General features: G+C 45.0%; 1 protein-coding gene across 1 annotated transcript in view; it reads left to right on the top strand.

Annotated features, from left to right (window-relative positions):
* The window catches only part of wdr62 (WD repeat domain 62), a 67,550-nt gene that overhangs the window by 36,400 nt on the left and 17,902 nt on the right, over nucleotides 1-13,248 (top strand). The window contains 6 exon segments of the mRNA XM_045220934.1: nucleotides 9,398-9,473; nucleotides 9,590-9,701; nucleotides 10,015-10,078; nucleotides 10,427-10,552; nucleotides 12,575-12,675; nucleotides 12,854-12,933. Of these exon segments, the coding sequence (XP_045076869.1) occupies nucleotides 9,398-9,473; nucleotides 9,590-9,701; nucleotides 10,015-10,078; nucleotides 10,427-10,552; nucleotides 12,575-12,675; nucleotides 12,854-12,933 (559 nt within the window).

Here is a 13,248-nt window from a genome sequence, read left to right as displayed (position 1 = left end):
AAGGATATTGCTGCTAGTAAGATTGCACCTAAATCAACCATTTATCGGATCGTCAAGAACTTCAAGGAGAGAGGTTCAATTGTTGTAAAGAAGGCGTCAGGGCGCCCAAGAAAGTCCAGCAAGCGCCAGGACCGTCTCCTAAAGTTGATTCAGCTGCGGTATCGGGGCACCACCAGTGCAGCGCTTGCTCAGGAATGGCAGCAGGCAGGTGTGAGTGCATCTGCACGCACAGTGAGGCAAATACTTTTGGAGGATGGCCTGGTGTCAAGAAGGGCAGCAAAGAAGCCACTTCTCTCCAGGAAAAACATCAGGGACAGACTGATATTCTGCAAAAGGTACAGGGATTGGACTGCTGAGGACTGGGGTAAAGTCATTTTCTCTGATGAATCCCCTTTCCGATTGTTTGGGCCATCCGGAAAACACCTTGTCCGGAGAAGGCAAGGTGAGCGCTACCATCAGTCCTGTGTCATGCCAACAGTAAAGCATCCTGAGACCATTCATGTGTGGGGTTGCTTCTCAGCCAAGGGAGTGGGCTCACTCACAATTTTGCCTAAGAACACAGCCATGAATAAAGAATGGTACCAACACATCCTCCGAGAGCAACTTCTCCCAACCATCCAAGAACAGTTTGGTGACGACCAATGCCTTTTCCAGCATGATGGAGCACCTTGCCATAAGGCAAAAGTGATAACTAAGTGGCTCGGGGAACAAAACATCGACATTTTGGGTCATGGCCAGGAAACTCCCCAGACCTTAATCCCATTGAGAACTTGTGGTCGATCCTCAAGAGGCTGGTGGACAAACAAAAACCCACAAATTCTGACAAACATTGATTATGCAAGAATGGGCTGCCATCAGTCAGGATGTGGCCCAGAAGTTAATTGACAGCATGCCAGGGCGGATTGCAGAGGGTCAACACCGCAAATATTGACTCTCTACATAAATTGAATGTAATTGTCAATAAAAGCCTTTGACACTTATGGAATGCTTGTAATTATACTTCAGTATACCATAGTAACATCTGACATAAAGATCTAATAACACTGAAGCAGCAAAAACTTTGTGGAGACCAATACTTGTCATTCTCAAAACTTTTGACAACGACTGTACTGTTCGCTCAATTATGTTGAGAATTTTGATAACATAAAAAGACCATCCATTTGCTTTCCAAACCTGTTTTCCCAGTGATTCCATTTTGAAATACTGCGATATGCCTGGCTGGGCTTCTACTGTCGCAACTCAACCATCATCTATTTGGTATTTGCCGCACGAGCCCAAATAGTGCGCTGCCTTTCCTTCTTCCAAATATACTGTAAGGCAATGCGATTTTAAAAAAACGTTAAAAAGCAATGAATCCGATGCAGCAGATCAGAACGTTTTCCCTTAAAATGGTAATAAACTATTATTTCTTAACATTAGAGCAACACACAAGCCATTAGGCTACTACCGGACAATGAAAGAAAGTTGGAAACCGATAGAACATGAGAGAAATAGGCTACTGGTTTCAATGGCGTATGGAAGTCTTTATATAATAATTGCCTCCATAGATATTGCCTGGGCTACCTTGAAGCAAGGTAAACCATAATATGTAGTGAAAACGTTCAGGTTTCAAACAATTAAGTAGCTATACAGTTGAAGTCGGAAGTTTACATACGCCTTAGCCAAATACATTTAAACTCAGTTTTTCACAATTCCTGACATTTAATCCTAGTAAAAATTCCCTGTCTTAGGTCAGTTAGGATCACCACTTTATTTTAAGAATGTGAAATGTCAGAATAATAGTAGAGATTTATTTCAGCTTTTATTTCTTTCATCACATTCCCAGTGGGTCAGAAGTTTACATACACTCAATTAGTATTTGGCAGCATTGCCTTTAAATTGTTTAACTTGGGTCAAACGTTTCGGGTAGCCTTCTACAAGCTTTCCCACAATAAATTGGGTGAATTTTGGCCCATTCCTCCTGACAGAGCTGGTGTAACTGAGTCAGGTTTGTTGGCCTCCTTGCTCGCACACGCTTTTTCAATTCTGCCCACATTTTCTATAGGATTGATATCAGGGCTTTGTGATGGCCACTCCAATACCTTGACTTTGTTGTCCTTAACCCATTTTGCCACAACTTTTGAAGTATGCTTGGGGTCATTGTCCATTTGGAAGACCCATTTGCGACCAAGCTTTAACTTCCTGACTGATGTCTTGAGATGTTGCTTCAATATATCCACATAATTTTTCTTCCTCATGATGCAATCTATTTTATGAAGTGCACCATTCCCTCCTGTAGCAAAGCACCCCCACAGCATGATGCTGCCACCCCTGTGCTTCACGGTTGGGATGGTGTTCTTCGGCTTGCAAGCATCCCCCTTTTTCCTCCAAACATAACGATGGTCATTATGGCCAAACAGTTCTATTTTTGTTTCATCAGGCCAGAGGACATTTCTCCAAAAAGTACGATCTTTGTCCCCATGTGCAGTTGCAAACCGTAGTCTGGCTTTTTAATGGCGGTTTTGGAGCAGTGGCTTCTTCCTTGCTGAGCGGCCTTTCAGGTTATGTTGTTATAGTACTCGTTTTACTGTGGATATAGATACTTTTTACCTGTTTCCTCCATCTTCACAAGGTCCTTTGCTGTTGTTCTGGGATTGATTTGCACTTTTCGCACCAAAGTACGTTCATCTCTAGGAGACAGAACGCGTCTCCTTCCTGAGCGGTATGACGGCTGCGTGGTCCCATGGTGTTTATACTTGCGTACTATTGTTTGTACAGATGAACGTGGTACCTTCAGGCGTTTGGAAATTTCTCCCAAGGATGAACCAGGCTTGTGGAGGTCTACCATTTTTTTTTTCTGATGACTTGGCTGATTTCTTTTGATTTTTCCATGATGTCAAGCAAAGAGGCACTGAGTTTGAAGGTAGGCCTTGAAATACATCCACAGGTACACCTCAAATTGACTCAAATGATGTCAATTAGCCTATCAGAAGCTTCTAAAGCCATGACATCTTTTTGTGGAATTTTGCAAGCTGTTTAAAGGCACAGTCAACTAAGCGTATGGAAACTTCTGACCCGCTGGAATTGTGATACAGTGAAATAATCTGTCTGTAAACAATTGTTGGAAAAATTACTTGTGTCATGCATAAAGTAGATGTCCTAACCGACGTGCCAAAACTATAGTTTGTTAACAAGAAATTTGTGGAGTGGTTGAAAAACGAGTTTTAATGACTCCAACCTAAGTGTATGTAAACTTCCGACTTCAACTGTATGTTTTAAAATGCATACTGCCTCCAGCTCATTGCAAAGTGGTGTGTGAAGCCATGGCCATGCATTTGAATGATGAATGTGAAGCGAGCTTCAATTACCAGTTGAGAAATAAAAATACTAGCTCTTTTTAATCATGGCCCAAAAAACTATTTTTAACACATTTAATTATTGGTCAATGATTGGGCTTATAAAACAGACAGATTTGACCAAAAGTTTGGACACACCTACTCATTCAAGGGTTTTATAGATTAGAGTTGAGAGCATTAAGGAAAGAAATTCCACAAATTAACTTTTAAGACGGCACACCTGTTAATTGAAATGCATTCCAGGTGACTACCTCATGAAGCTGGTTGAGAGAATGCCAAGAGTGTGCAAAGCTGTCATCAAGGCAAAGGGAGGCTACTTTGAAGAATCTCAAATATAAAATATATTTGGATGTAACACTTTTTTGGTTACTACATGATTCCATATGTGTTATTTCATAGTTTTGATGTATTCACTGTTATTCTACAATGTAGAAAATAGTAAAAATAAAGGAAAAACCCTGGAATGAGTAGGTGTGTCCAAACTTTTGACTGGTACTGTATGTATATCTCGAACATACACAAGCGCCAATTGAATTCCACTAAATTATGCAAATTATCCCATTGACCGATAAGCATATTTAGAATGAGATGGAGGTAGGAATGTATAGGGGTAAGGTGACAATGATTCAGGATATATGATAGAGTAGCAGCAATGTATATGATAATTGTATGTGAGTGGGGGTGTGTAGAGTCAGTATAAATGTGCATTATGTGTGTGAGCAAATGGTGGAGTGTGTGTAGGGCCCTGTGAGTGCAGAGACAGTGCAAAAAATTAAATACGAGGGTCCGTGTAGCCGTTCTGTTAGCTAATGAGCAGTCTTATTATGTCTTGGGGATAGAAGCTGTTCAGGAGCCTGTTAGTGTCAGACTTGATGCAGAGGTACCGCCTGCCGTGCGGAATCATAGATAAGTCTTTGGCTGGAGTCTAATGATTTTCAGGGCCTTCATTTCACACCGCCTGGTATAGAGGTCCTGGATGGTTCACACCGCCTGGTATAGAGGTCTTGGATGGTTCACACCGCCTGGTATAGAGGTCCTGGATGGTTCACACCGCCTGGTATAGAGGTCTTGGATGGCAGGGAGCTCGGCCCCAGTGAGGTTCTGGGCTGTCCGCACCACCCTCTGTAGCGCCATACGATCGAGGGCGGTGCTATTGCCATACCAAGCAGTGACGCAGCCCCAGGGTCCTAAGCTTGGTGACAAGCTTAGAGGGGACAATGGCGTTGAACGCTGAGCTGTAGACAATGAACAGCTTTCTCGCATACAGTGGGGAGAACAAGTATTTGATACACTGCCGATTTTGCAGGTTTTCCTACTTACAAAGCATGTAGAGGTCTGTAATTTTTTATCATAGGTACACTTCAACTGTGAGAGACGGAATCTAAAACAAAAATCCAGAAAATCACATTGTATGATTTTTAAGTAATTAATTTGCATTTTATTGCATGACATAAGTATTTGATACATCTGAAAAGCAGAACTTTAATATTTGGTACAGAAACCTTTGTTTGCAATTACAGAGATCATACGTTTCCTGTAGGTCTTGACCAGGTTTGCACACACTGCAGCAGGTATTTTGGCCCACTCCTCCATACAGACCTTCTCCAGATCCTTCAGGTTTTGGGGCTGTCGCTGGGCAATACGGACTTTCAGCTCCCTCCAAAGATTTTCTATTGGGTTCAGGTCTGGAGATTAGCTAGGCCACTCCAGGACATTGAGATGCTTCTTACGGAGCCACTCCTTAGTTGCCCTGGCTGTGTGTTTCGGGTCGTTGTCATGCTGGAAGACCCAGCCACGACCCATCTTCAATGCTCTTACTGAGGGAAGGGGGTTGTTGGCCAAGATCTCGCGATACATGGCCCCATCCATCCTCCCCTCAATACGGAACAGGAGGGCTTCTTAAAGAAAAACTAACAGGTCTGTGAGAACCGGAATTCTTACTGGTTGGTAGGTGATCAAATACTTATGTCATGCAATAAAATGCAAATTAATTACTTAAAATGCATACATTGTGATTTTCTGGATTTTTGTTTTAGATTCCATCTCTCACAGTTGAAGTGTACCTATGATAAAAATTACAGACGTCTACATGCTTTGTAAGTAGGAAAATCTGCAAAATCGGCAGTGTATCAAATACTTGTTCTCCCCACTGTAGGTATTCCTCTTATCTAGGTGGGAGAGGGCAGTGTGGAGTGCAATTGTGATTGCGTCGTCTATGGCTCTGTTGGGGCGATATGCATATTGGAGTGGGTCTAGGGTGTCTGGGACGATGGAGTTGTGTGCCATAACCAGCCTTTCAAAGCACTTCATGATTACAGATGTGAGCGCTACAGGGCGGTAGTCATTGTGGCATGAAGCCTTAAGAGTTCTTGGGAACAGGAATGATTGTGGTCGTCTTAAAACGTGGGGATTACAAACTAGGACAAGGAGAGGTTGAAAATTACTGTGAATATTCCTGCCAGATGTTCTGTGCATGCTTTGAGAACACGCCCTGGAATACCGTTGGGCCCCACGGCCTTGTGGGTGTTAACCTGATTTAAAGGCCTTAATCGTGTCAGCCTCTGGGTCGGGTGGTGGCCCTCACACCTGGCACGATGTTATTGTTAAACCTGATATGTGTATGTACAGTATATTACATAAACATCACATTAGACTCGTAATAAGGCTAAGTAATTAGCTTGTGCCATGGCTCATGGCTCATGGGAGAGGGAGGGAAAGCGTGTAGGTATCTCACCACAGGAACATAAGAGAAAAAAACAATGAATCTAAGAGCTTTTATAAGCATCTGAGTTGTTTTGGATTCAAAAACTGAGTTGGTGACCAATTGTATTACTGTAAAGTGAACCTCCAATCAGACCTACATAATAAAATCACAACAGAACCTCTGCTTCTCAGAGGTGTGACAATGGGGGTTGGCAAGACCAACACAGAGAAGGCTGAATTCTTAAGACAACACAGAATAAATTCATCCAGACGATAAGAGGAGTTCCTTCCGGCCTGATTAAAGACCGTACTCACGTTGGCCTCGGCGAGCCAGATCACACAGTCTTCTGGGTCGGTGACGGCCCTCATACCCGGCTCGATATTGTTGTTGTCAAACCGTGCATAAAATGCATTGAGTTCCTCTGGTTAGAGAGGCATCGTTGGGCAGATCACGGCTGGGTCTTCCTTTGTCATCTGTAATGGACTGTAGCCCCTGTCACATGCAGCGGGCGTTGGAACCTGTGGAATATGATTCCACCTTGTTCCTTTATTGTCCTTTTGCCCATTTGATGACTCTGCTGAGGTCATAGCGGGACTTCCTGTACTTGATCCTGTCTTGGGCCGTAGCATCAGGGTTGGCTGCAATAGCCCTTTGTGTGGTAGTCCTGTCCTTTAGCTTAGCGCCGACCTCTGTGTTAATCCAGGGCTTTTGAATCCGCGCTAGCAAAGCATTCCTGTTGCATAATCTCTGATTCTAGTGACCATTTCTCAACGGAGCTAGTCACGGGTACTTCCTGTTTTGAGCTTCTGCTTGTAAGCAGGAGTACGGAGTCATGGTCTGATTTGACGAATGGCGGACGAGGGAAGGCCTTGTGTGCTTACTTGTGGGTCAAGTAACAGTGGTCTAGGACGTTATCGCCCCTAGTGGCGAGGGAGACGTGTTGATGAAGTTGGGCGTCACGTGTCTTAGTGACGCAGAATTAAAATCGCCGGCAACCAAAAAAGCAGCCTCTGGGTGTTTATAGCCTCGTACAGTTCGTTAAGGTTTCCTGCTTGTTCATAGCCTCGTACAGTTCGTTAAGGTTTCCTGCTTGTTCATAGCCTCGTACAGTTCGTTAAGGTTTCCTGCTTTTTTATAGCCTCGTACAGTTCGTAAAGGTTTCCTGCTTGTTTATAGCCTCGTACAGTTCGTTAAGGTTTAGGATGAAACCAAGATTGAGCTCTTTGGCCTGAATGCCAAGCGTCACGTCTGGAGGAAACCTGGCACCATCCCTACGGTGAAGCATGGTGGTTGCAGCATCATGCTGTGGGGATGTTTTTCAGCGGCAGGGACTGGGAGGCTAGTCAGGATCGAGGGAAAGATGAACGGAGCAAAGTACAGAGATCCTTGATGAAAACCTGCTCCAGAGTGCTCAGGACCACAGACTGGGGCGAAGGTTCACCTTCCAAGAGGACAACGACCCTAAGCACACAGTCAAGACAACCCAGCAGTGGCTTCGGGACAAGACTTGAACCCGATCTAACATCTCTGGAGAGACCTGAAAATAGCTGTGCAGAGACACTCCCCATCCAACCTAACAGAGCTTGAGAGTATCTGCAGAGAAGAATGGGAGAAACTCCCCAAATACAGGTGTGCCAAGCTTGTAGCGTCATACCCAAGAAGACTAGAGGCTGTAATCGCTGCCAAAGGCGCTTCAACAAAGTACTGAGTAAAGGGTCTGAATACTTATGTAAATGTTATGTTTGTATTTTTTTTATAAATTAGCAAAAAATGTCTAAACCTGTTTTTGCTTTGTCATTATGGGGTATTGTGTGGAGATTGATGAGGGGAAAAAACTATTTAATCAATTTTAGAATAAGACTAACGTAACAAAGTGGAAAAAGTCAAGGGGTGTGAATACTTTCAGAATGCACTGTAAAAGACTGAAATAAAAACACCAGAAAATCAGCTCCAAGTGATTTTAGTTTTGGAGATCTGTTCCAAAGTATTCCCATGCATAATAGAGCGATATACACTGAGTATACCAAACATTAGGAACACCTTCCTAACATTGAGTTGCTACCCCCCGTTTTGCCCTCAGAACAGCCTCAATTCGTCATGGCATGGACTCTACAAGGTGTCGAAAGCGCTCCACAGGGATGCTGGCCCATGTTGACTCCAATGCATTCCACAGTTGTGTCAAGTTGGCTGGATGTCCTTTGGATGGTGGACCATTTTTGATACACACGGGAAACTGTTGAGCGTGAAAAACCCAACAGCGTTGCAGTTCTTGAAACAAACCGGTGCTCCTGGCACCTACTACCATACCCCGTTCAAAGGCACTTAAATATTTTGTCTTGCCCGTTCACCCTCTGAATGGCACACATACACAATCTATTTCTCAACTGTCTCAAAGCACTAAAATCCTTCTTTAACCTGTCTCCTCCCCTTCATCTACACTGATTTGAAGTGGATTTAACCATGTGACCTCAATAAGGGATCATAGCTTTCACCTGGATTCACCTGGTCAGTCTGTCATAGAAAGAGCAGGTGTTCCTAATGTTTTGTACACTCTGTATGTGATCGTATACAAATGTAAGCAAGGTTTAAAGTCATTGTTTTAGTGAAATGTTATATCCGTTTGGGCTTCTTGCAGTCAATTTAGTCAACACATTATTTGTAATTATGTTCCGGCCCCCTTAAGAAAAGAATCAGCCCACGGCTGAATCTAGCCTTCATGGCCTCCCTTGTGTAGTGTTCCTAACCTTGACCCCTGTGTAGTGTTCCTTACCTTGACCCCTGTGTAGAGTGTTCCTTACCTTGACCCCTGTGTAGTGTTCCTAACCTTGACCCCTGTGTAGTGTTCCTTACCTTGACCCCTGTGTAGAGTGTTCCTTACCTTGACCCCTGTGTAGTGTTCCTAACCTTGACCCCTGTGTAGAGTGTTCCTAACCTTGACCCCTGTGTAGAGTGTTCCTAACCTTGACCCCTGTGTAGAGTGTTCCTAACCTTGACCCCTGTGTAGAGTGTTCCTAACCTTGACCCCTGTGTAGTGTTCCTAACCTTGACCCCTGTGTAGAGTGTTCCTAACCTTGACCCCTGTGTAGAGTGTTCCTAACCTTGACCCCTGTGTAGAGTGTTCCTAACCTTGACCCCTGTGTAGTGTTCCTAACCTTGACCCCTGTGTAGAGTGTTCCTAACCTTGACCCCTGTGTAGTGTTCCTAACCTTGACCCCTGTGTAGAGTGTTCCTTACCTTGACCCCTGTGTAGAGTGTTCCTAACCTTGACCCCTGTGTAGTGTTCCTAACCTTGACCCCTGTGTAGTGTTCCTAACCTTGACCCCTGTGTAGAGTGTTCCTAACCTTGACCCCTGTGTAGAGTGTACAACGTGAAGAGTGGCAAGATGAAGAAGTGTTTCAAAGGTTCTACAAGTGACGACGGAACACTGTTGAAGGTGAGCGGAGACATCGCTATTTAACTAATGGGACAAACCTGTCTAATGTCATATTAGCTTTCTACTGTATGTCAATGTTTCTTATTCCATGGTTTGTTGTCATTTTGTGCAACTAGGTTCAGATGGACCCCGCTGGGATCTACCTAGCAACAAGCTGCTCTGATAAGAGCATCTGTATCTTTGACTATGAGTCAGGAGAGTGTGTGGCCACCTTGTTCGGTCACTCAGGTAGCTCTACTCTTCCTCACCTCTTTCCTCCTCCTCCCGTCTCTGGTGCCCTCTGACCCTCTGACTCCTCCTCTTCCTCCTCCCGTCTCTGGTGCCCTCTGACTCCTCCTCTTCCTCCTCCCGTCGCCCTCTGACTCCTCCTCTTCCTCCTCCCGTCTCTGGTGCCCTCTGACCCTCTTCCTCCTCCCGTCTCTGGTGCCCTCTGACCCTCTTCCTCCTCCCGTCTCTGGTGCCCTCTGACCCTCTGACTCCTCCTCTTCCTCCTCCCGTCTCTGGTGCCCTCTGACCCTCTGACTCCTCCTCTTCTCCGTAGAGATTGTAACTGGGATGAGGTTCAGCCAGGACTGCAGACACCTCATCACCGTATCTGGAGACAGGTAAACATGCTCCTTAGCCAAACTATTTTAGGCAGTGGGCAACAGGTGCCCTTCCTTTTTTACAATGACAGAGTAAACACTGCCCTACCATATCCTTCTGAGGCTGTTTTTCCGGATACAGTTAGTTTCAGTTGTGTTCTGTGTTTGTCTGTCTCTCTGGGGCGGCAGGTAGCTTAGTGGGTAAGAGCGTTGTGCCAGTAACTGAAAGGTCGCTGGTTCTAATCCCCGAGCCGACTAGGTGAAAAATCTGTCGATGTGCCCTTGAGCAAGGCACTTAACCCTAATTGCTCCTGTAAGTCGCTCTGGATAAGAGCGTCTGCTAAATGACTAAAATGTAAATGTCTCTAGCTGTGTGTTCCTGTGGAGGCTGGACTCCCAGATGACTAACTCTATGAGGAAGAGGCTGGCTGAGAGGAAACAGACAGCTGGAGTAAAGACTACTGCCAGAGCCCCGACAAAGGAGCATGTTATCAGGTATATACACTGAACAAAAATATAAACTCAACATGTAAAGTGTTGGTCCCATGATTCATGAGCTGAAATAAAAGATCCCAGAAATGTTCCCTACGCACAAAAAGCTTATTTCTCTCAAATCTGCACATTTGTTTACATCCCCTTTAGTACACATTTCACCTTTGCCAAGATAATCCATCCACCTGACAGGTGTGGCATATCAAGAAGCTGATTAAACAGCATGATCAATATACAGGTGTACCTTGTGCTGGGGACAATAAAAGGCCACTCTAAAATGTGCAGTTTTGTCACATAACACAATGCCACAGATGTCTCAAGTTTTGAGGGAGCGTGTAATTGGCATGCTGACTGCAGGAATGTCCACCAGAGCTGTTACCAGATAATTGAATGTTCATTTCTTTACCATAAGCCACCTCCAACTTCGTTTTAGAGAATTTGGCAGTACGTCCAACCGGCCTCACAACCGCAGACCAACGTGTATGGCGTCGTGTGGGTGAGTGAGCAGTTTGCTGATGTCAACGTTATGAACAGAGTGCCCCATGGTGGCGGTGGGGTTATGGTATGGGCAGGCATAAGCTACGGACAACGAACACAATTGCATTTTATCGATGGCAGTTTGAATGCACAGAGATACCGTTACGAGATCCTGAGGCCCATTGTTGTGCCATTCATCCGCCGCCATCACCTCATGTTTCAGCATGATAATGCCCGGCCCCATGTCACAAGGATCTGTACACAATTCCTGGAAGCTATCCCAGTTCTTCCATGGCCTGCATACTCACCAGACGTCACCTTGTGAGCATGTTTGGGATGCTCTGGATCGACGTGTACGACTGCGTGTTCCAGTTCCTGCCAATATCCAGCAACTTCGCACATCCACAGGACAACATTCCACAGGCCACAATCAACAGCCTGATCAACTCTATGCGAAGGAGATGTGTCACGCTGCATGAGGCAAATGGTGGTCACAACAGATACTGACTGGTTTTCTGATCCACGCCCCTTCTTTTTTTTAAAGGTATCTGTGACCAACGGATGCATATCTCTATTCCCAGTCGTGAAATCCATAACTCAGCTTTTTATATTTTTTGTCTGGGAATACAGATATGCATCCGTTGGTCACAGATACCTTAAAAAATAAAATAATAATAATAGTAGGGGCGTGGTTCAGAAAACCGTTCAGTAACCAACATCGTGTTCGTGAGAGTCTCCCCTTTCCATAGAGTGGTCTTAATAGTTTTTAGGCCAAACCATTCGGACGCTACAGACGTTTTCGTGAGAAGACTGATTTTCAGGATGTCTCCATGGTCTGACGAACACCGCTGTAGCTCGGCCACCTTCCACTACCTATGTCGGCCTTCCGCATCTGGATTGAGACGCAAAGAAACCTGATATCACTAGCTTAAACTGACGGATTTTGATTATGTTATATTGACGCACAAAGGATCTTTAAGCCTTGAGACAACAATTGAGAAATGGATTGTGTATGTGTGCCATTTAGAGGGTGACTGGGCAAGACAACATTTGTCCCTTTTGAGCGGGGTATGGTAGTAGGTGCCAGGCGCACCAGGACCAGGACCATTTCACATGGTCAGAAAAACCTGTACTTCGACAGCCCCTCAGTCTCTCCAGTTCATTCCCTCTACCACAGCTATTACTTTAGACTAGAGCTGAGAACTAATGCTAATTTGTTCCATTTTATAACCTTGCCTGATTTTGAATCGGTCATTCTCAGTTCTAGTAAAGGCACTGCTCTATAGAAGTTATCTGGTGACAGACAGCCTGTCTGTGGGTGGGTGTGAGGTGTCTGTGGGTGGGTGTGAGGTGTCTGTGGGTGGGTGTGAGGTGTCTGTGGGTGGGTGTGAGGTGTCTGTGGGTGGGTGTGAGGTGTCTGTGGGTGGGTGTGAGGTGTCTGTGGGTGGGTGTGAGGTGTCTGTGGGTGGGTGTGTGAGGTGTCTGTGGGTGGGTGAGTGAGGTGTGTGTCGGTCGGTGTGTGTGAAGTGTCTGTTTCTGTGTGTCCAGGAGAGAGACCTTCATCACTGTGCCGTTCGGCTGCCTCCCCCAGACAGAAGAGGAAGAGGAAGATGACCCCAGGACTCCAGCTAGATGTGACATCACTCACGGTAAGACCACTCATATTAATTTACAGAGATTACATAAGAGTGTGGAATTGAATCAGGAATGTGAATGAATTCAGAAATTCAATTTGCGAATAACAATGACTCTCCATGCCACAAGCTCAGAGATAGGGGAAACTGTTCGAATTTGCAACAGACTTTGGCTTAATCAATGTTTTAACAGTCTCTCCTCCAGACGTTCTTTCTCTAGACCCCATGGTTCTACAGACCAACGGCAAACTGCCCATGTGGGCCAGGAAACTGGTGAGTCTGACGGGACCATATAGTCTATATCAGGGCTGCCCAACTCCGGTCCTGCAGGGCCCACACTTCTGGTCTTCATCCTCTCCTTCAATTAACTACCAGTAGAAACAAAAACCAGAAATGTTTTGGCCCTCCATGTCCGGAATTGAATAGCCCTGATAGACCAATGTCTCCTGGGAATTGTCTTAATAGTAGTCTGGATAAGATTAAGACATAGAATATAAACCGTTTTATAGAATTGAGCATCAGCTTCCCCAGCTAGTGCCTTCAGAAAGTATTCACACCCCTTGATCTTTTTCCCCATTTTGTTGTTAC

Source organism: Coregonus clupeaformis, chromosome 6 (assembly GCF_020615455.1).
Source record: "Coregonus clupeaformis isolate EN_2021a chromosome 6, ASM2061545v1, whole genome shotgun sequence".
NCBI lineage: Eukaryota > Metazoa > Chordata > Actinopteri > Salmoniformes > Salmonidae > Coregonus > Coregonus clupeaformis.
The sequence above is the reverse complement of the archived record's forward strand: the minus strand, read 5'-3'. Positions and strand labels throughout refer to the sequence as shown.